Source organism: Girardinichthys multiradiatus, chromosome 3 (genome assembly GCF_021462225.1).
Source record: "Girardinichthys multiradiatus isolate DD_20200921_A chromosome 3, DD_fGirMul_XY1, whole genome shotgun sequence".
NCBI lineage: Eukaryota > Metazoa > Chordata > Actinopteri > Cyprinodontiformes > Goodeidae > Girardinichthys > Girardinichthys multiradiatus.
Window position 1 is genome coordinate 23,655,645 of NC_061796.1, and position 24,796 is coordinate 23,680,440.

Consider the following 24,796-nt stretch of genomic DNA (forward strand, 5'->3'; position numbering starts at 1 on the left):
AACAGCAACTCAGCCATGAAGTAGTAAGCCATGTAAACTGACAGAGTAGTTGCAGCAGATGCTGACGACATAGTGCGCAGAGGTAGCCGACTTTCTGCAGATTAAATTGCCAGAGAACTCCAAACCTCATGTGGCCTTCAGATTAGCTCCTGAACAGTGTGTAGAGAGCTGAATGGAATGGGTTTCCATGGCTGAGCAGCTGCATCCAACTATGCATCACCCAGTGCAATGCAAAGTGTTAGATACAGTGGAGTAAAGCACACTGCCACTGGACGTTAGAGAATTGGAGGCGTTTTCTCTGAAGTGATGAATTGCTCTTCAACATCTGGCAATCTGATGGATGAGTCTGGGTTTGGCAGTTGCCAGGAGAACGGTACTTGTCTGACTGGATTGTGCAAAATATAAAGTTTGGTGGAGGGAGGATTATGCTGTGTGGTTGTTTTTCAGGAGCTGGGCCTGGCCCCTCAGCTCCAGTAAAAGTAACTCTGAATGCTTCAGCATACCAAGACAATTCCATGCTCACAAACCTGTGGAAACGGTTTAGAGATGGTTCCCTCCTCATCCAGCATGACTGTGCACCACTGCACAAAGCAAGGTCCATAAAGACATGGATGAGAGAGTTTAGTGTGCATGACCTGGGATGAATTAGTGGAGGGTGAGAGCCAGGCCTTCTCGTCCAACATCAGTCTATGATCTCACAAATGTGCTTCTGAAAGAATGGTCAAAATTCCTCATGAACACGCTGCTACACCTTGTGGACAGCCTTCCCAGAAGAGTTAAAGATGTTACAGCTGTAAAGGGTGGATCAACATCATATTAAACCCCATGTATTAGGAATGGGATGTCACTTAATTTCATGTGTGAGCCAAAGCAGGAGAGCAAATACTTCTGACAATATAGTGTATATATAGTTATAGTTATTTCCAGGCATACAGACAGATTCAAAGTCCAATTACATACATTCCATTTTTGTTCCAAGTTAGGAAACAATGCAGTGAAGTTTACTTTATGATTTCATTTGGTAAAAGTTTTTTTTAGCTAAGAAACCCCAACCAACTGGGAGTTTGAGATGAGTGGGCACATAAAACACAGAAGCTGTAATCCTGGTGTATTTTCTATGTTAAAGAAAAAGTAAAGAGTAATGTCAGCAGTAGCTCCTTTAGTGGCCTTTTCCAGGAGGGAACCACAGCTAAGCAGATACGCTCTGAGCCAGTAGTAAAATGCATGGGATGAAAGAAAGAGTATGTATAGCTAGTAGCAACAATGGCTCCTTTGATAGCTTTGTCCAAGAGAGAAACAGGGTTAAACACAGAAAGACAGGGCCAAGCGTATCATCTACACAGAGACAACATGAGGTTTCTGATGTCAATAATGCAGCCAATGTCCCTGGAAAGGTGTCACAGCTAAACAGAAAAGCGGGGTCAAGGTTATATGGTGTAGAAAAAACAGAGAGACATAGTTACTACATTAATTGAAGGTGGTAATAATTGTAGAGTAGTAGGAAAAAGTAACAGAATGAGGAATTGTGGTAGCTATGTCTTCCAGCTGCCTAAACCTATAGCAGCATAACCACAGAGACAGAGTGGCTTAGGTTCTCCTGAGCTAACTATGAGCTTTATCAAAGCCTAGTCTTAAAAGTAGACAGGGTGTCTGCCTCATGGACTAAACCTGGGAGCTGATTCCACAGAAAAGGATCCTGATAGCCAAAAGATCTCCAACCCGTTCTACAGGCGCTGGTCATAAAATTAGAATATCAGGAAAAAATGTATTTCAGTAATTCCATTCCAAAATTGAAACTTGTATATTATATTCATTCATTACACACTTTACACACACATAAATTTTAATGATGATTATAACTGACAACTAATGAAAACTTTAAATTCAGTCAGTCAGTCATTTTCTACCGCTTATTCCATAGTGGGTCGCGGGGGAGCTGGTGCCTATCTCCAGCAGTCTATGGGCGAGAGGCAGGGTACACCTTGGACAAGTCGCCAGTCCATCACAGAGCAACAACTTCAAATTCAGTATCTCAGAAAATTTGAATATTACTTAAGACCAATACAAAAAATTGATTTACACTGGACCTCAAGCAACATGGATTCTGAGCCTCACCTCTCTTCATCCAGACTCTGGGACCTTGATTTCCAAAGGAAAGGCAAAATTTACTTCCATCAGAGAACATAACTTTGGACCACTCAACAGCAGCCCAGTCCTTTTTGTCTTTAGTCCAGGATGCTTCTAACGCTGTCTCTTTTTCAAGAGTGGCTTGAGACAAGGAATGTGACAGCTGAAACCCATGTCTTAAATACGTCTGTGTGTGGTGGTTCTGGAAGCACTGACTCCAGCTGCAGTCCACTCTTTGTGAATCTCCCCCACATTTTGAATGGGTTTTGTTTCACAATCCTCTCCAGGGTGTGGTTATCCCTATTGCTTGTACACTTTTTTCTACCACATCTTTTCCTTCCCTTCACCTCTCTAAAAATGTGCTCAGACTCAGAGCTCTGTGAACAGCCAGCCTCTTTAGCAATGACGTTTTGTGTCTTGCCCTCCTTGTGCAAGGTGTCAACGGTCGTCTTTTGGACAACAGTCAGGTCAGCAGTCTTCCCTATGATTGTGTAGCCTACAGAATTAGACTGAGAGACCATTTAAAGGCCTTTGCAGGTGTTTTGAGTTAATTAACTGATTGAAGTGTGGTACCTGGTGTCTTCAATATTGAACCTTTTCACAATATTCCAATTTTCTGAGATACTGAATTTGGGGTTTTCATTAGTTGTCAGTTATAATCATCAAAATTAAAATAATTAACATTTGAAATATATCAGTCTGTTTGTAATGAATAAAAATACTATACATGTTTCACTTTTTGAATGGAATTACTCAAATAAATAATTTTTTTCATGATATTCTAAATTTGTGACCAGCATCTGTACAGTTAGAACCTCTAGGAACCTCCAGAAAACCTGCAGTCTGAAAACGAAGGGTTCTGTTCGGAACATATGGAACAATAACATCTCTGATGTATGATGGAGCTTGGTTATTAAGGGCTTTATATTTGCGGAGCAGAATTTGAAATTTAATTCAGGATTTAACATGGAATAAGCGGTAGAAAATGACTGACTGACTGAACACGGAGCCAATGAAAAGAAGCGAAAAATAGGAGAAATAAGAATTTTTACAGATAGAACTGATGCAGTAGTAATAGTTGTCCATCACTCTGGGGGAGGATTTTTTAATTCTGGCGATGTTGTGCAGATGAAAGAAGAAAGTCTTGGAAGCCTGTTAAATATGAGATTTAAAGCACACGTCCTGGTCAAAGATTACATCAAATTTCTTTAATTTAAGACTGGCGGCCAACTCAGTGCCATCCAGAGTAAGTGACCGACTAGGCAATTTGTTTTTCAGATGTTCTGGTCCAAAGAGAACAACTTTTGTTGTCTGCAGAAAATTAAAGGTCGTCCAGGCTTGTAAGACACACCTGTAGTCTACCTAACTGTTTACAAGTGCCTGCTGTTACCATAGCCACAGCTGGACTGGAGTTCACATTAGCATGGGTTGTGTGTGTATGTTGGTCCCTAATTGGCCAATGGAGACTGGAGGCTGGGTCGCTCACTGTAGCTTGGTGATGGCTCCCTGCCCACCACCCTCATCTCTTTTTATCTGTTCTTGTCTGCCCCCTCTCTCCTGTATCTGCTGAGACTCATCTGCAATCAGTCCATAAAAAGCCCTAATGAGCTCCCAGAAGGCATCGCTACCAGCTGGAAGTGCTCGCCTGCTGCAGCTGCTGCTGCTACATTAATGTAGTATAGTCAGTGTCTCATGGTCTACTCTCACCCAACCCTTTATTTTCAACATCAGCTTCATCCTTGCAAGTTTGTGTAAGGGCTGGCCCCTATGTCTACCAATCAGTTGGGTTCAACCTAGTTTGTCAGTTCATCCAAGGCCTGGGTTGTTATAAAACAATATTTTACAGGAACAGCAAAGGAACACAGACAAAACATAAATCTGCTTGACACACCATTTAAAATGTTCAAATTTAGCTGCAATGAACAGTGATGTTTTCAGGCCTGACTTAAAGAAGTCAACAGTTTCAGTAAATCTCAGGTTTTTAACCTGTTGGTTTCAGAGCCGAGGAGCAAAGAAACAAAATCATTCCTCCCCTCAATTAGGTCTCTGATGACCTGGAAGGTCTGCATGGATCATACTTGACCAACAACTCAGAAATGGGTTTAGGCCCAAGAACATTCAGTGCTTTATAGACTATGAACAAGATTTTAAACTATATCCTTTGACAAACAGGAAGCCAGTGCAGTGATTTAAAAGCTGCTATAATGTGACTGATTTTGCTGGTGTTGCTCAAGACTCTGGCAGCAACCTTTCAGATGAGCTGACCTGAGATAATCTGTAACACCATTAGATATTGTAGGAGATTTTGTAGTACTCTATAATCTGAGTTAGTGGGATCATATGTTAAATAAAAGTGGTCCAAGAATGAAGCCTTGAGAGGTTCCTCATGTCATCTTTGTTTGCTCTGATTTAAAATTAGCAAATGACGCAATTAAAATGACAATCACGCTCATCTCTCCAATCTGTAGGTCAGTTTAGTATTTATTTATTTAAGTCATGATGGTGTGGTGATTATGGGTAAGGTTATAAATAAATAAGTTCCGTTTCATTTGTGTTCATGTTTTTCAGCATTGTTATCTCATGTTCTAACTGGTCTTGCTATGTTCTCTTATTTTTGTACCATTTGGGTTTTGCCATATAAATTCACTTCTCTGTGCTCATTTCTGTCAGTTGTTTTTCATGGGAGTGATTTTCTTTGCATTTAGCTTTCCAGTTATTCTTATGTTTTTTATACTTAGTTATTTCTGTAGTATTCTCTGTTAAGATTGTTCCCAGTATCTCTATTCAGCTTCATTTATGTTTATTACTTCCCACCATCATCTATAGCCACCATGTAATCAACCATAGCCACAATGTAATCAACCTGTTTTTTTCTCACCTGTGCCATCTCGGTCCAGTCCTTAGCCTGCACCTGTTTCTCCTCCTACTTAAGTCCCTGTCTTTTCTTTGTTCAGTTCTGGATTTGCTTGCCTGTTTCCAAGCCAGTTACTATACATGCCTTTTTGCCCAAGCTCAATGTCCAGATCTACTCATGTCATGCTGTAAGTTTTTGATTTTGTTTTATCATTAAAAACCTTGAGTTCACTATGCCCCTCATGAGAGCTTCTATGCACCCTGGTCCAGTTCCAAAACCACATTTCTTGACAATTTGTCATTTTTGTCTTTCAACGTATACCACTTTCATACCTGGCTCTTCTATTTTTTACACTGATATTTATTTATTTTTCATCTGGGTCTAGACTGTCCATGTGTTTCCAGAATAAGATCCCAAGCATGGCTAAAGAGATGCTAGGCAAAAGATGACTTGAAAAATCACAGAACCTATATCCAATCTTCCGTTCTTATCTAAAATTCTTGAGAAAATAGTTGCTAATCAAATGTGAGCATTTACACAGCAATTACCTGTTTAAAGAATTTCAGTCAGGCTTCAGAGCTCATCATAGCACTGAAACAGCTCTGCTGAAAGTCACTAATGATTTCCTTATGGCCTCAGATAATGGACTTGTGTCTGTACTGGTTCTGTTAGATCTCAGTGCTGCATTTGATACAGTCGACCATAATATTCTTTTAGAAAGGCTGGAATATGCTGTAGGGATCAGGGGAACAGCGCTAGGCTGGTTTAAATCTTATTTGTCTGACAGATTCCAGTTTGTTCATGTAAATAATAAATCATCTTTAAACTCCAGGGCTAACTGTGGAGTACAACAGGGTTCAGTACTTGGGCCAATTTCCTTTACTATATATATATATATATATATATATATATATATATATATATATATATATATATATATATATATATATATATATATGCTTCCACTAGGTCAAATTATCAGGCATCATAGGATAAATTTTCACTGTTACGCTGATGATACTCAGCTTTACTTATCCATAAATCCAGTTAGCTAGAATACAAGCATGTCTTGAAGACACAAAAACTTGGATGACTTTAAATTTTCCGCTTCTAAATTCAAACAAGACAGAAGTTGTTGTCTTTGGACTGGAGTCTTTAAAAAAGAAACTGCTTGGTCAATCACTTAACCTGGATGGCATTAAATTGACCTCCGGTAATAAAGTAAAAAACCTTGGTGTTATTTTTGACCAGGACATGTCATTTAATTCCATATTAAACAGGTTTCTAGGATTTCCTTCTTTCACCCCTGGAACATTGCCAAGATTAGAAACATTCTATCCAGGAGTGACGCTGAAAAACTATTCCATGCATTTTTTACTTCAAGGCTGGACTATTGTAATTCTTTACTATCAGGATGTCCACAAAATTAAGTTAAAACACTTCAGCTGATTCAAAATGCTGCAGCAAGAGTTCTGATGAAAATTAAAAAGAGAGATCATATTTCTCCTATTTTAGCTTCCCTTCATTGGCTCCCTGTTAAATCCAGAATAGAATTTAAAATTCTCCTCCTCACATATAAGGCCCTTAATGATCTAGCTCCATCATACATCAGAGATCTGATTGTTCCATATGTTCATAACAGAGCACTTCGTTCTCAGACTGCAGGTTTACTGGTGGTTCCAAGAGTTTCTAGAAGTAGAATGGGAGGCAGATCCTTTAGTTATTAGGGTCCTCTCCTGTAGAACCAGCTCCCAGTTTTGGGCCGTGAGGCAGACACCCTGTCTACTTTTAAGCTTAGGGTTAAAACTTTCCTTTTTGACAAACCTTATAGTTAAAATGGCTTAGGCTATCTTCCTTATTTTTTAAGTCCGCCTTCCTCAGTCCCTGTTGGATGGAGTAAGGGGGAGTCAGGTTTAGCCTAAACCGGCTCAGTTATGGTTGAGGTGCAAACACACCCTCCATTTCTGCTACCTGTATGACCCATTCTCTTTTCCAATGGTTATAATCAGTCTGACAGAGAGAGCTATCCCGATCCTTGTGGTTTTTAGTATAACAATGGCCATCAGTGTGCTCTAGATGGACAAACTTTATCAGTTTATTATTTTACTTAGTGCCCCTATACATGGCCTGTTCTGGGGTGGCCGGGCTCTGGCACTCGGTGGTTTGGTCTGGCTTCCCAGGCGGCTCCTCATCCAGGAGGAGTGAATGCTACAAATCTCTGACTCGATGCAATCTGCTGGGTTTCCTTAGATAGAAAAACTTTTTTATCCAATTTGAATAAATAACTGAATCTGACTGCACTGTTCAATGGTTAGGATTAATTGGAATGTATGTACCTGACTTTTGTGAAGTGCCTTGAGACGACATGTGTTGTGAATTGGCTCTATATAAATAAATTGAATTCTCCCCAAAGCTGGTGTTTGTCTTTGACAGATTTTAGCCGTTCCTTCTTCAGATTAAATTTGCAGTATAATGGAAAAATATATATTGGAAGAAAACAAAAACTTTTCACTGTTGTGGTTTTATCATAAAAAGCCAGAGTGGGGATGTGCAAGGGAGTCTATATATAAAGGTTGTTCATAATTTTATCCAGTCCACATATATACACCACCAACAGAGTTTGTTCACCAAGTGTGACGGGGTGGTGGTGGTGGGGAGGGGGGCAAACAGGGCAGAATGTTATTGTCCCAATTCAAGGTCAGGGATTCATTCGTCCCAACCTCTTATATATGATAGCAACATCATAAAACTGAAATCCTTTCTTTGGTTACATTGTGGCACCCCATTGTGGTACCCATGAAAGAACCAGCCTTCTCGAGGTGACTCTAGTATTGATTAATTAACTATTAGTTAGTGTTGCCACTTCTAGAAAAGCAAGGGTTCTGGATCTTTGCAGCTCTGGAGCATTGAAGTGCATGTTTGCACAATGCTAAGGAGGAATGCCCTCATCGAATGCTGCTGCTCAATAACCTGAGAAGGTTTAAAGGATAATTTCCCAATGACTCAGAATTCAGTGGAGAACATTCCAGATGTTTATATAGCCACAGGATCTGGAGAACTTGAAGTTTCTTTCAAGTGTATTACTTTTTACTGTAGTTTTTATAACAATTAAGACATGTGAGCCCAAAACATTGAGCTAGCTGGGTTTTTATTATCTGTATGTTACACAAACCATGATGCTGAAGATTCTGATTCAGCACTGCAATAAAGGGCTATTTCACTGCTGTTCTGGACTTAACCCTTAAATTATGTGAACCTTTTATTTTGTTGGTAAAGTAAAAAATATAAACTAAATTGCAAAAAAATACTTGTCTGTCTACTTTTAGATGTATATGAACTTTGATGACATCCTATTTTTTAATCTATAAGGTCCAGTTTGTTGATTGATCGACCGTTGGCAGATATAGCAACTTTAACTATTCTGTAAACATCTTCTACAAGGTTTAGGAGTGTGTTGGATGAGAAAACCAGAACTGCAGCCTCTGCTCTAATTTGTCACAGAGAAGATTGAGGTCAGGATTCTGTGCAGGCCAGTCAAGTTTCTCCACACCTGCAGCCATGGAAGTGATTGAAACACCGGAATTCATTGATGTGGTGGTGGGGCCCAATACTTTGGCCAATATAGTGTATGTAAAGGATTGTTTAAGCTTTGTTTGATATATAAACCAAACCCAGTTTTAGACTGACACGTCCAGTTTATAACCATCATCTAACAGACTCTAAAGGTAAAACTAAGCAGTGAAATGGCCCATTTTGATTTTTGTATAAGTGTGTCTCTGTCTAAAGCCTTCTTTCAGTGACTCAAACAACAAAATAATAAGTTGGGCAAAAACTTGAGTTAAATAAGTTTTTTAAACAAATCATTTTTTGGAAGCGTTTGAAAACAAACCTTTCGTATATGATAGCAACATAATAAAACTGAAATCCTTTTTCTGGTGTGGATTTATTGTTACTATCACAGATTTATTGGTATTCTTTTATCATTGCATTTTGAGCAAATCTACATCAGTTTCTACCTGTCATAAATTAAGTGATAAATTAAATAATAATGTTCATAACATTTTCTAAGAGATTTGTGTTAATAGCTTTTTGCATTTAAATGTTTCTATAATTCTATATAAAAGTTTTATTGTTGATAAATATGCACCATTTGGAAACAAATATTAGCTCTTCTGATTTTTTTTTTCCCTTTTCAATGAATGAATACATGTTTGGGGGATTCTTCCAAACAAACTCCCTAAACAGTTATTATTAAAGAGAATGCCTAGCTATGGAGAGATAATGAGGGAAAAAAAATAACCTAGGACAAAAATCCAGAGAGATTTCCATGGTTTTAAAATGGCTCATTTAGATGGTTCGCCTGGACCTTCATTAATGAATTCCTCTCTAAAACGTCTATGGTTCACCTTTTTTGCATGGTGTTGGTACAGCTAATAGTCAGATCCTGTACTTGTAGAAAGTGTGTAGGAACCCTCAATCCATTTATAGGGCGTAGTACAGCTTCAAAATAAAAAAATGGCCCACCTGGTTTAAAATGAGGCAAGGAGTTAACGCCAGGCCACGTTTCCTCAGATGGAGTTCCAAGAACCTAACAGAGACGGGAACAGAGAAGAAGTCAGAAAAGAAAAAAAAACATCTTCATAACTAAATATTTTTGAAGGTATTTATACCCCTTTAACTTTTTAATATTCTGTGACAGACCACAGTAAAATCATGGATAATGCTAAGCAGAAGGAAAATAATTCAAGATTTACAATCACTTCAATCTAAACACTTCCATAATTGCTCTGGTTGTATGTTTAGGCTCTATATGTTCAATGATTAATCAACATATAAACCTATCAATGTTTGGCAGCTATCTAAAACATGTAAACAGTGTTCATCAATCTCTGCAAGCATTAAAGTAAATAAGCTAGTTAATGTCTGAGCTGTGTTGTTGGTATTACAGTACAATGTTTTATAAATCATATTGTTCCCTGATCATTTTTAAACTTTCATTTGTTAGTGCAATAGTCCTGATTGCTGCAACTCTAAAGGGAAATTCAGGCAGAGTTCTCACGCACACAGAGGCTGGGTTTATGATGAGAAAACACAGAGCAGCGGACATGCCTTAGACATGATCCATCAGAGCTTAGCAGCATAATAGTTTCCAGATTCCCTGCATTTCTCTGATCAGCAGCACACTCCTCACAGCAGTCAGGCAACCACCAAATCTGAACAGCTTACTAAGAACACTACCCGTGCAACGAATGGATGGAAGAGTGTTTGTGGGAAACATATGTTTCAGATGTGGATATAGAAACAGCTGAGATGCAAAGAAGAATGAAACCGTGTTTAATCCTGACCCACAGTGAATGCACTGTGGGTCAGGCTCTGCTTAGAGTCTGGGTCAATCTAACCTGAGTATTAGTTCAGGGTCAATATGTTCCATACTTTATTCATTCTCATTTGAATTTCGACATATTATATGTTAAAATGTTCCCTCAGAAAAGACACACCAGAGGAAAATCATCTCCAAACTGGGTAAACGCTGCTGCAGCTAAGACGGATGGTGCTGACGCAATGACAACAATCAACCACTAGAGGGCATCGTGACGTCAAAAAACAAACACTGTATGAACTGAAGTCAACATCATTGTTCCAAGAATGCCAAAGAAGTCAGCAGAAGTTGTTCATGAGTTTAAAAAAGATATGTCTAAGTTGTCTTCATTTTGAGGGCTCTGGGACATATTTCCCCCTAGGAGGAGAGACTGAAGTCACTGAAGGAACTTTATGTGCTATCAGTTCTAGAAACATCTTGGGATCCCTCAGGATGAGCTGAAGACTGGGGATTTTCTGAGCCTCTCATCACCACTTCCTTATATTCAGTATGCAGGAGATGATGGATGGATGGATGGATGGATGGACCTTTTTTCAGTGTGTTTTAAAACTGGTAAAAGAGGAGCTTTGTTCTTTGAATGACAAACCACAGAATGACAGCAGATCTGAGTAGATCTGTTAAACTACAACTAAATAAGGAGCTTTGCTTGGAATCTACAGGACCAAAAAGCTTTGCTGTGGTTCCACTACCAGACACCACAGGATAGCAGCAGAGTTCTGGATCTGTAGCTGTGGATCCGTGAACTGGAGTGTGAGACCTACTTGGCTCTACATGAAGCCCAATTGCCACTATTTATTCATGGAGCAAATCAAGAGCATTTTATGAAAACAAGATAATCCTGATAGGAGTCCACTAGTTATCCACTCTCCGTTTGCCCAGTCCAATCCATTTTAGGTGGAACAAGAACATGTCCTGGTGAAAAAATGTGGACAGAGCTTGCTAGGCTGCTATATGACCCACAAATAAAATGTGAATGCAAAGTTAAGTTTACAATTCCTACAAGCTATTTGCATAGACTCCATTTGGGAAGGTCAGCCACTCGCGGGAAGGTTCCCCACTGCTCTATTCAAATGATTACATGTTTTTACAGGTTTTTCTTGATTCTAGTGAAACTGAACCAACAAATATGTTTGATCACAGTTAATTTATGATTTAAAAATGGGGGAAATTATATTTTCACACTAGACTACAGGGATTTTGCTTCTAAAATTATCTGATTAAAATTTCCTTGATGAAACATTTGAGTTTGACAAAGAAACAGTATATTGGTCACATTGGTGTTTTACACAAGTGACTCTTGCTTGTGTTTTTGTTATGGACAAACTCCCCTGTCTGCTGCCTCAATGGCAAAAATGACAATGTTTCTTCAGGCCAGTGAGCTCCACCTCAGACACAAGCTGGGTGAAAGACATTATGAAATAGCAGGATCAGGAAGCAGGCAGGGTTGCATTCATCCCTGAACATGAGCAAGTGAGGGGAGAGGGTATGTCAAAAAAGAGACGGGTTCATTTTACTGAGGAATTCATGAAAGGTCACAGGTCATGACCCAGGGCTCTACACATATTTTGCTGCACACATATACCCCTTAACCCTCCATCTCCATCACACACCCAGGATAGGTTACAGACCACCCAGCCAGGCAGCCACAGACAACATATCTGACCTTCACACAGGGACCCCTGATTATATTTATGTTGCGAGAGAGAGCGAATGAAGAGATTGGAGCGATGTGGCTTGTGACTGCGCTGAAAGCAGGTCAGGCAGACAGCTGATAGAATAACATGAGGTGTGTTAAAAAATAAAACCTTGGACTATATCTGGATCATGGATTCCATTCTGACTTCAAGTTAAGTATTATGGGATTCATTTTCCATAACACTCAATCAAAAATGATCTTTGATCAAAAAGTTTGGAAAAGTTTTAAATCCTATCACACTGTTGTAACAAATAAGCAGTGTAAACGTTCCAGTCCAGGTTTGACCTATCCACAATGCGGAACTTATACATATACTTAAATGAACCCAAATGAAGTTGCCAAACAGATACTAACAGCATCATAGTTAGCAGCTAACAGTGAGTTGAGGTATTCTTATAACTCTGTTGTGTTACTGTTAGCTCAAGATCTACTTCCTTTCTTGCTTCAAATAAGAATCTTGAAAATTAGTGCAACAGAGTGTCATGATCCTTGGGTGTTTGGGTTTTGGTTTTCATTTTTTCCATGTTGTTTGTTATGTTCTTAAGGTTTTGCATTGTTCAGTTGTTTATTTAGCTATTTTTCTACATTAGAATCAGAATCAGAAAAGCTTTATTGCCAAGTACGTTTTTGGACATACAAGGAATTTGTTTTGGCGTAGTCAGTGCAATACAATACAAATTAAAAAGTATAAACATATCTACAATATAATATAAATATATGTGCACAGTTTTAAGTGAGTGAGAGTAAATATAGAGCAGTATAAGATGCAAGAGCAATACAACAGTGCAGATGATCATTGTGCAAGTAAAGCAGGAGTCCAAGCTGAGGGTTAATGTAACGCATAGAGTTACAGGTTACAGGTGTCCTGTCAGCAAAAAAAAAAAAAAGGAGGGGGGGGGGTGTCAGTGTGGTTTCCGGGCTTTGTTAACCAGGCTGGTGGCAGATGGGAAAAAACTGTTCTTGTGGCGTGAGGTTTTGGTCCGGATGGACCGCAGCCTCCTGCCAGAGGGGAGAGTTTCAAAGAGTCTGTGACCGGGGTGGGAGGGATCAGCCAGAATCTTCCCTGCCCGCTTCAGGGTCCTGGAGGTGTACAGTTCCTGGAGCGACAGTAGACTGCAGCCAATCACCTTCTCAGCAGACCGAATGACACGCTGCAGCCTGCCCTTATCCTTGGCTGTAGCAGCGGCGTACCAGATGGTGATGGAGGAGGTGAGGATGGACTCAATGATGGTTGTGTAGAAGTGCACCATCATAGTCTTTGGCAGGTTGAATTTCTTCAGCTGCTGCAGGAAGAACATCCTCTGCTGGGCTTTCTTGATGAGGGAGCTGATGTTTGGCCCCCCCTTGAGATCCTGGGAGATGATGGTTCCCAGGAAGCGGAAAGATTCCACAGTGTCAATTGTGGAGTCACAGAGGGTGATGGGGGCAGGTGGGGCTGGGTTCTGCCTGAAGTCCACAACCATCTCCACTGTCTTTAGAGCGTTGAGCTCAAGGTTGTTCTGGCTGCACCAGTCCAACAGATGGTCCATCTCCCATCTGTACGCGGACTCGTCACCATCAGAGATGAGTCCGATCAGGGTGGTGTCGTCCGCAAACTTCAGAAGCTTGACAGACTGGTGACTGGAGGTGCAGCTGTTGGTGTACAGGGAGAAGACCAGAGGAGAAAGAACACAGCCTTGGGGGGAACCGGTGCTGATGGTCAGGGAGTCAGAGACGTGCTTCCCCAGCCTCACGCGCTGCTTCCTGTCTGACAGGAAGTCAGTGATCCACCTGCAGGTGGAGTCGGGCACACTCAGCTGGGAGAGCTTCTCCTGTAGCAGAACTGGGACGATGGTGTTGAAGGCAGAGCTGAAATCCACAAACAGGATCCTGGCGTATGTTCCTGTGGAGTCCAGGTGCCGGAGGATGAAGTGAAGGGCTAGGTTGACTGCATCATCTACAGACCTGTTGGCTCTGTAGGCAAACTGCAGGTGGTCCAGGAGGGGGTCGGTGATGTCTTTTAGGTGTGAGAGCACAAGGTGCTCAAAGGACTTCATCACCACAGAGGTCAGGGCGACGGGTCTGAAGTCATTAAGCCCTGTGGTCCTTGGCTTCTTGGGAACAGGGACGATGGTGGAGGACTTGAAGCAGGCTGGCACATGACATGTCTCCAGTGAGGTGTTAAAAATGTCTGTGAAGACTGGAGACAGCTGATCAGCGCAGTGCTTCAGGCTGGCTGGTGAGACAGAATCCGGACCAGCAGCTTTCCGGGGGTTCTGTCTCCTCAAGAGTTTGTTTACGTCCCTCTCCTGGATGGAAAGAGCCGTCCTCGGCGTGGGTAGGGGGCTGGTGGGGGGGAACTTCAGGGTGGGGGTTGGAGGTGCCAAGGCCCCTCTTGAGGTTGGAGAGGTGGGGCTGGTGGATTGTGGCTGCAGCTGTTGGGGGGCGTCGTGGGGGATGGTTGCAGGACTGTCCCTTTGTCTTTCAAAGCGGCAGTAGAACTCGTTCAGGTTGTTGGTGAGGCGTCGGTCGTTGATGTAGTGGGGGGCTTTCGGCTTGTAGTTGGTGATTTGCTTGAGCCCTTTCCAGACAGACGCAGAGTCGTTGGCTGAGAACTGGTTTTGGAGCTTCTCAGAGTACAGTCGTTTGGCCTCTTTCACTGCCTTGCCAAACTTGTACTTTGCCTCTCTGTATATGTCTTTGTCCCCACTCCTGAAGGCCTCTTCCTTATCCAGTCTTAGTTTAGCTGTGAACCAGGGTTTGTCGTTGTTGTAACTCACCCTGGTGCATGATGGTACACAGCTGTCCTCACAGAAGCTGATGTAGGAAGTCACAGCCTCTGTGTACTCGTCCAGACTGTTGGTAGTAGTCCTGAACACATCCCAGTCTGTACAGCCTAAACACGCCTGGAGATTCTCCACAGCCTCACTGCTCCACTTCCTTGTCGTCCTCACAACAAGTTTGCAGAGCTTTAGTTTCTGCCTGTATGCAGGAATCAGGTGGACCATGATGTGGTCGGATTGGCCCAGTGCAGCACGTGGGACGGCGTGATAAGCGTCTCTGATGGTGGTGTAACAGTGATCCAGAATGTTGTCCTCTCTGGTCAGACATTTTATAAACTGTCTATATTTGGGGAGTTCGTGGGTCAGATTACCTTTGTTAAAGTCACCAGCGACGATTACTAAGGAGTCCGGGTTGGTCCGCTCCACACTCAGTATCTGGTCGGCGAGCATGCGCTGTGCGACCTGCACGTTAGCTTGCGGCGGGATGTAAACACCGACCAGGATGAACGAAGCGAACTCACGGGGGGGAATAGAAAGGCTTACAGTTTATGATGAAGGCTTCCAGGTCTGGAGAACAGTGCTGCTGAATCACTGTCACGTCGTTGCACCAACCACTGTTGAGGTAAAAACAGATTCCTCCACCTTTCAATTTGCCAGAGAGTTCCGTGTCTCTGTCCGCTCTGTAGAGCTGGAATCCTGCCAGCTGCAGCGCAGAGTCCGGTATTAATCCACACAGCCACGTCTCCGTGAAGCACAAAACTGCCGATGAATAAAAGTCCCTGTTTTTCCCCAACAGCAGTTGTAGTTCCTCAATTTTGTTGGGAAGTGAGCGCACGTTAGAGAGAAATATTCCAGGTAACGGTGTTCGTAGTCCACGCTGGCGAAGTCGTACCAGCACCCCAGCCCGTTTCCCTCTCTTCCGGCGTTTCACCGCGTGAACAAAGGTGAGTGCACCTTTGACCAGAATGTCCAAAAATTCCAGAGCAGTAGGCAGAAAAGTTGGAAATAACTCCTCTGGTGTAGTAGCCCTGATGTTCATGAGTTCTTCTCTGGTGAGAGATCTCCGGGTACCATCACAGAAGACCGTTTTAAAGCAAAAAACAAAACAAAACAATGCGCACCAACACTCCGAGGCGACCATCTGCGGCGCCATCTTGGATCCTTCCTTCCTTTAGGTCCTTCCTTTGTGTTTAGTTTCTCGGTTTATTCTTGTGTTCATTTGGATTTATTTCCCTTACATCACAGTTAGTCTTTTTCCCTTGGTTTGTAGTTTCTTTGTGCCTTAGTTCAGCAACCTATTGTGTTAATTAGTCTCCCTCCCTCAGTCTTACCTCCATGCTATGTCAATGTTCATTTTTCCCTCAGTATTTAAAAGTGACCAATTATATTTCCTTTTAAACATTTAGGATAGGTCTATGGACTATAGAAAACATGTTGATTACATTTTTCACACACAATCATTCTCAGATAATTATATTTCACCTCCTGAGCTTCCCTTTTTTGAGCTCCTTTTAGAATGAGCTGTTTTAGAGCTCTGTCACTTTTATGCAAATTCGTTGTATCTGGCCGTGCCCCCAACCAGCATTTTGTACAAGTGAAAACGAAAGACAACAATAAGTACTTGCATTGCAGTCTTTCTGCAAATCCTGACGTGTACTGATGTGAGTTCTCAAAGCAGTCCGTGGTGAAGTGATTCGCGCAAACTAGTACTGTCTTTGGCAATGTGACAGGAACATTGCCCTCAAAAATAAAATGAAGCTACGAATCTCTGTTATCCGACAGCAGGAGGATGTGCATGGACACATGTGGGTCTTTGTGGCCAACAACAGAACATCTGACTTTCAGGGTAGCCATTGTAAAACGTGTGTAAGGTAAAACCAGCCAGAGAGACATGATCCTCTACTAAAAATCAAGTGGGTGGAGCCCCGATTCAGTTGCTAGTCAGGGGCGGGACTCAGGTAACGATGCTAGGTGACCAATGTAATTGTGACATTACAATTACACAGCTTTTGAAAGCACGCGCTTTCTAGAAGAAAATAAAACGTTTATTTATAGCCAAAAAACGGCTAAATGTTTTGGGTTTTTTTTGCCTGTTCGGACTGTTTGTCCAAGCGGTAGAGACCCAAATGGAAGTATTAAAACAATCAAAAAGTGAATTTTGCATAATAGGTCCCCTTTAGACGCCTGTTTTTTCTCTGTGCATTGCTTGATTCTTCTGTCATTCAATTACTCCATTGGACCGTTATTTTTGCTTTTGTTCTTAGACCTGTTCCTGCTGTGATTTCCCTGTAAGGTTTCCTTTTATTTATTAAAGTATTCCATTGTTACAGTTTGCTTCTACACTTGTGTCAATAACAACCTTGACAGCCAGAAGGTTGGATATGTGGTCCATAAACTAGAGGTGTGGACTTGGAATTGAGTGAAACTTGAGTCACAAAGTTATCGATTTGATATTTGACTTGATAAAATCACAGTCAAATCAACTTGAAGTTTCACACCACTACTTGTGACTTCACTTGCAGTTGAGCTGTTTGACTTAAACAGACTTGATGTGTTACACCATTCAAGATGTGTGACCTGCAAGCAGATGAAAGAGCATCAGGCTCGATTGTAAATGGCTGCCAGGGGTTGAATTGACATTATGTATGGGATGTTAGAGCTACCACAAACTGTTAGATATGATGGAAGTTTTATTTAATAAATGCATTTAAAAAATGTTTTTAACAAAAATGCATTGTTTGTGTGTATTATTTGGATTTCATATCTGTAAAACATGTGGGCAGACAACACTAGAAGAGAGGAAGCAACATCTTACTTCCTATATTTAATCATGTATCAAAGCTAATAAAGTACCTAATATATGGTTGATGTTGACCCAAAAACTCAGTTTTAGGGTTTTATGGCTCACTAAATTAATAATGGATCCTGGAACATCACATTTTCCAACTCAGACGGTACTTGGTTAAATTCCAAATATTTACTTTCTTCAAATTAAATGACGTTCTGATTATTACGTATGTTTGCTCGACAAGTCTCTGTGCTTTGAACCTGAACCTAAACACAGTCAGTGCATCTAAGTTGGCAGATAGCAGCTCCATAATAATTTTCTATTAAGGTCAACTTGATCAGAAATTTCACTTTTATATGTTTACATAACTAATTAGATTTGTTCATTTAGTGATCTAGAATTACTCGTGAAATATTGTAAAACCAGTTTGTACTCCTGAAGTTATAATATTTATAAAAGGCAACATGGGCATTGATTTTCTGACCTTTTTAGAGTTCATCTGCTCTTAGTGGCTCTTCTGGCGAAAAAACACTTTTTAAAATGTTCTATAGAGCTCTAAATTAGTCCTCATTACTGTGTGATTACTTTATACATATACTTGATCAAATGAACTGTTTAACACCCGAAAAAAAACGTTTAGGACCTCGACTCGACTTGGTCCCACCTGTGAAACTAACTTGAGGATGAGCTTTGATGGATGAAACAAAGAATTTGACTGATGAATCAAGGTGTTTTGCTGTAACTGTTTGCACACCATAAACACTGGTTCTATCGCGCCAAGCATCAGTTCTGTTTATTTGGAAACTTCGGGGATTTGCAGGTTGGAAACCGAACCTTCCTTGGATATCAGCCATTTAATCCGAACATAGGTCATCCCCCTGACCACAGTCCCAACTGCTTCCCACCCCTGCCTGTCCTATAGCTGACCCCATGTCTAAGCTTCGGTGTTCCAACAGTAATCTCTAACTCACCTATTGGGGTCACCCCTGGGTAGAAGTCAAACCAATCAGAACCACAACTAAGTGGATTAGCTGTATCCCACTGACTGGGTGGAGTGTTTTCTGTGCGCCCTGACCATCCTGTCAGGGTTCAGCAGAAATAGAGGAGATGCAAGCACAGTGGCTGTCTGTAGGTGAAATTACATTATTCAACTCCACAGACACACACACGCACACACAAACGCACACAAGTATCTCTGTGGAGAGAAGATAGCTATGGGCATCATGCTGCGCCTTCGTGTGATGTAATGAAGTCCTTCACGGTTCTTCTCAGTGGACAAATGTTAAAGTATGCTCTTTTACAAAAGGAGATCAGATATGATGTTTGTTTGTTTTTTTCTTATATTAACAAATCCCAGAAAAAGGCTTCACCTTCAGAAAGATGAAACACATATTGTACATGTGAATTATTAGAAAATCATAAAAGCAATGAGAAAGAAGATTAAATAACCAACCAGTCACATTGTGTTCCGCAGTCATTATTGAAATACTATGTATGCAAGAAATGCAGATCATGAGCTGATATCCGATACAGTCGGACATCAGCACCAATAACAAATTACAAAAAAAGAAGATGCAGATTAGATCCAGACAATCTGAACAGATACATTAGTAGGAATAGATTGTTCCCCTCGGCGTATTTCAAGGCATTCCCAAGTCTGAAGGGATCTACAGTATAATCCCTGCAGCATGCTCTGCGTATGCCTTGGTGTTTCCTTTCACTGAGATGTGCAGGGAAAAACTCCATATGGAGACATGTAGGGGGCAGTGTTGCTACTCCAGAACCACATGATTCTAACCCAATCCAGTACTAACCTGATAAAGACCTTCGTACAAAATGCTGCTTCTGCATTCCTTCTGTTTCAGGTTAGTCAGGTACACAAACATAAGCAAATTTAGGTTTTTCTTACCACAGGTAAACAGCAACCTGTTTACCTGTGGTATCACAGCTCAGGTTGCTTGATGTTGTCACAGGACCTGGCAACTCTGAACAGCTAAGCATGATTACCACTGATTTACATTAGGCTTCTGGGTTGGAAGATATTGAGATGATGGTCTACGATGTTTAGGGAGATAAACAAGATTTAGACAAACAAACATGTCACATGCACAATGTAATGTGTATATGACTCACTGATTTTATGTAAATGTAATTTGAATGAAAGATCTGGCTGATAAGTCTTTTATTAATAATAGAATATATTTTGTGCAGTTCATTAAAACATGAAAATCATAATTTCTTACTGATCCATTTCAAAACTGGAAATGATGCAACACCCTGCATAGCTGTGTTCAAGATGTGGGCTGGATGTACATTCTTGTGCTCAGTGACCTGGCTAACCTCTGTTTATGCATTTAATGCATTTGCAGGATACTCACTAACAGAGGATTGCACAGTGCTACAGATGTGTGTGACCTCTTTTAATGAGACACAAAACATGCAAAAGAAAAGCTTGAATCAATTACTTTTTTAATTCCAGACTCAATCCAGCATCAAAGCAGGCAGGCCATATTGATGTTACCATAACCTGTGTTTGTATGACCTTTAACCATTTGGAGTAATGTGTTGGTGCGTGCCATCTTGGATTGTAAAGCATTGGCTGGTGAAGAACCTTTGGTGTTTTCCAGTTACTCTTTTCAAATTTGGATCTGAGAAATTGTGACATTTGAATGCAGTGTCTTGCATTCATTGTACCCTTGAACTTTTCTCAAATTCTGTTTCATTAAGACCAAACACTTTATGCATATTTACAGATACGCTGGATCCAATCTGAGCTTGATACCCCAAAACAGCTGCAGAGGAAGGTTGTACAGCAAAGTATTGAATCAGAGGGCTGAATACAAAGGCAAACCACAGTTTTGAGATCTTATTTTCACTCACATATCAACATGCATAACTTTAGCAGTTTTCCCATTTTAAACGTTTTTGCAACTCGTACTGTGGTAATGTTTGGTACTGGTTACAGCTGCTTAACACAGAATCTGTATCCAACAGAATAGAATATTTTCTTATTTTTCTTATATTTTCTTATATATTTAAATATTCTTTAGTTTAAAAGCCATTGATATAAATGACAGAACATACACTGATTTTAAGCCTTAGCCTCTGAGACACAGATTAGCAAGAGGAAGAAGAGGAGAAAGATGTGACTGCAGGTAGAGAGAGAAGAAGAAAGGCAAGACTCTAGGACTGTGAGCAGAGACTTTGAATGTTGGGACTATGACAGGAAAAGCTAGACAGTTGGCTGACATGATGCAGAGGAGAAAGATGGACATACTGTGTGTTCAGGTCAGGGCCAGTTAAGGTGATGGGTCTGAAGCTTGAAACTGAAGGTGGGATGTTCGGTGTTGTTACTGGTTATGACCTGCTGGTAGGATGTGAGTTAGAGGTGAAGGAGAAATTCTGGAGTGATTTAGATTAAATGGTGCAGAATATCCCCAAGGGTGAGAGAGTGGTGACTGGTGCAGATCTCAATGGACATGTTGGAGCAGGAAACAGAGGTGATGAGATGGGCAGTGATGGGCAGGTTTGGTATTCAGAACAGGAATGCAACAGATGGTGGTAGACTTTGCAAAGGCAATGACTGAAATGGTGAATACTTTCTTCCAGAAAGAGCAAAGATATGAGCACACAGGTGGATTATATCTTGAGTAGACAATGTAATCTGAAGGAACTCAGTGACTTTAAGGTAGTGGTAGGTCACATTGTTGCCAGACATCACAGGATCTGGGTGGCCAGGAGATGCTTCCAGATGAATGGAAAACTACAACTAATGCTATCTGAGAGACAAGAAGGAGAGTACTTGGTATGTCTTCTGAAAGGAAAAATGGTCAGGGGACTTGGTGGTGGAATGAGGAAGTAGAGGACTGTATACAGAGAAAGACATCCGCTAAGAAGAAGTGGGGCACTGTGAGAAGTAAAGAGAGTCACCTGGACTACAGGTAGACTCCATCTAAAGTGAAGGTAGATGTCGTTAAGGCCAAACAAAGGGCATATAGTGACTTGTAAGAAATGTTGGACAGTAAGCAGGGAGAGAAGGATGTATACAAGTTGATGAGGCAGAGAGACAGAGAATAGTGTATAGGAAGAGTTTAGGAAGATTTAAGGAGTACTTTAAAGAGATGATAAATGATGAAAATGAGAGAAAACAAAAAGCAGAAGAAACAACCATTATGGATCAGGAGGTAGCAAAGATCAGTAAGGATAAATTACGGAAGGTATTGAAAAGGATGAAGAGTGGAAAGGCAGTTGGTTCTGATCATATATACCTGTGGAGGTATGGAAGTGTCTAGCAGAGACAGCAGTAGAGTTTTTGACTAGGTTGTTAAATGGAATGTTAGAGCGAGAGGAGATGCCTGAGGAATGGAGGAGAAGTGTGTTGGTATCAATTTTCAAGAACAAATGATATGTGCAGAGCTGTGACAACTACAGATAATAAAGTTGATGAAATGAAGTTATGGAAAATAGTGGAAGCCAGACTAAGGTCAGGAGCATCTGAGAGCAGAAGTATGGTTTCTTGCCAAGAAAAAGTTCTACAGATATGCAATATTTGCTTTGAGGATGTTGATAAAGAAGTATAGAAAAGGTCAGAGGGAGGTGCACTGGGTTTCTGTAGACCTAGAGAAAGCATATGACAGGGTCCTGAGAGAGGAGCTGTGGTGTTGTATGAGGAAGTCTGGAGTAGCAGAAAATGTTTGTTAGAGAGGTGCAGGATGAAAGAGCCAGTGTACAAGATGGTGGTGAGACCAGCGATGTTGAATGGTTTAGAGACAGTGGCACTGAGGAAATGACAAGAGGCAGAACTGGATGAACCAGAGATGATGATGTTGAGGTTTGGAATTGATGAGGATGGATAGGATCAGGAATGAGTACATCTGAGAGACAGCTCATGTTAGATGTGTTGGAGATAAATTCAGAAAGACCAGACTGAGATGGTTTAAGCACGTAAAGAGGAGTAATAGTGAGTACATCGATAGAAAGATGCTGAGGCATGAACTGCCAGGCAGGAGGCCTAGAGGAAGACCAAAGAGGATATTTATGGATAGAGTCAAAGAGGACATGAAGGAAGTGGGTGTGAGAGAAGAAGAGGCAGAAGATTGGGTTAGATGGAGACAGATGACTCTGTGGTGACCCCTGAAAGGGAAAAGTCAAAAGAAAAAGAAGAATAAGACACTGATTTTAGCCTGACTCTGGGCTGCTTATTTTTATGCCTTATTATGAAGGAAATTGTCTGTTTGGAATACAAAACGTGGTGTTTATATCCATTTATTAAAGCACAGAAATTTGCTAAGTAACTTGTAAACATCTTAAATGTTGCAATGTCTTACTCTAATTAATTACCATAACTCGAATACTATGATCATGCATACTTAGTCAACATCTCAGTATTCTAGACAAATATGAGCTATTAAATTGTCCACGAATGTCAGCACTCATACTTTACCAGAATCTGCTTAATCTAATAGGAGGAGGCACATTGTTGTCTTTGTACAAACACACACTTGCTCTCAAACCCTTACCACACACGCACTGAACTCACTCACCTCAACCTGACAGCCTATTTCCTGCAGATAGACCTGTCCATATTCATGTATATCTTCCACTGAATGTAATCTTTAGTGTGCCGACAGCTGGTTAACCAGCTTCAATCCGCCTGGCCTCATGCACCTATGGTCTAATTCACAAAGACGTGTGTGTGTGTGTGTGTTTGTGTGTGTGTGTGTGCTCGTAAGAGATGGAGGTATGGAGAGACACAAAGCCATGGTAACATCCATCTAAACACAGACACCAGCATAAAGTGTATTAAAGTGTATGACCACAGCTATTTCATTACTGAGAGCTGAGATCGTCCTGACATAGACACTAGGAATAAATAAAAGCATGCCTATATGTCATGCTTGATATGACATGCACATGCGGTCATGTATGAATACTGATAAGCTCAGAAAATGACACAGACTCAAGGATAGTAACCCTGCTGAGATGTGGCATTACAGTGAAATAGGGTTTAAACATTTCTGAAGAAATACCAAAGCTATTTGAGCATTTATACCTTTATGGGTCTATTTGCCACAGACTAAAGAATCTTTCAGTATTTATTAGTAGTAATTAAAAGAGGTTTAACTGATGTGTACAGCACCAGGGGCTAATGTAAACTCAATTGACTCTAATTTCACTTATTTCATTAAAAAGCTGAAAAACAAAACGAGCACATCTAAAATTCAGATGTCAGCCAAAAACTGCCAGACAGAGTTAATTAAACTGCATCATAAGGCATGAACTGTAATGTCACTGTAAATAACACATACATAGAGAGAGGGGGAAATAACTACAGGGCAAAACTGAAATGTTACCTGAAATAACAGCTGAAATATAAAAGTAATCTATAGATTAACAAATTCATATATATAAGACTTTAGGCTAATAATCTCTATGCAGAATATAGTAGTCTTTAGTATATAAGAAGTTCCAAATTGCAGCAGTAGCTGGCACTGTTGTCTCATAACAAAATAATTCAAAAGATCATCAGAGGGTTTATGAGCAGGGTTGCAGATTCTCCCTGAGTATGGCAAGGTTTTCTCTGGGTTCTCCAGCTTTTTTCCACTGTCTGTGTTCACCCTGTGATCCGCTGCCTACGAGGAGTACAGTGGCATGCAAAAGTATTCACAAAGCTTGTACTTACATTACAACCACAAACATTCACTTATTTGATTGCATTTTTTTATATGCCAACAAACATTTGTGCGAAACTGATATACAGCAGATATGTGGAACTTTATGGCATGCATACAAAAACGTTAAGCATGGCAGCTCACCAACACTGCACATTCCCATGGTGAAACATAACAGTGGCAGCACCATGCTGTGGGAATACCTTTGTTCAGCAGGGAAAGGGTGGCTAGTCAGAGTTAATAGGAAGACGGATGGAGGTAAATGCAGGGCAGTCAAAGTCAAAGTCAAAGTCAAAACTAATCGAGTCTGTGGTTGTTCACAGCTAAATGAGCTACTGTAGGTGAGACTGCGACCAAAGGTGGTTCTACAAAGTATTCACTCAGGACGGCTAAATACAAATGCAGATTTATATTTTTATTCACAAAAACACATATTATGTTTCTTCAACTTCATCATTATGCACAAGTTTTTGTTGGTTTATCACATGAAGTTTGTTGACATTTCAATTTTATGCACT

The 24,796-nt window shown here is 40.8% G+C and overlaps 1 protein-coding gene across 1 annotated transcript in view; it reads right to left on the reverse strand.

Moving 5' to 3' along the window:
• cdk14 (cyclin-dependent kinase 14) overlaps nucleotides 1-24,796 on the reverse strand; it is a 264,192-nt gene that overhangs the window by 91,585 nt on the left and 147,811 nt on the right. Inside the window, exon 11 of the mRNA XM_047360592.1 lies at nucleotides 9,506-9,569. Coding sequence (XP_047216548.1) covers nucleotides 9,506-9,569 — 64 coding nt within the window. The remainder of the gene's footprint in view (nucleotides 1-9,505; nucleotides 9,570-24,796) is intronic.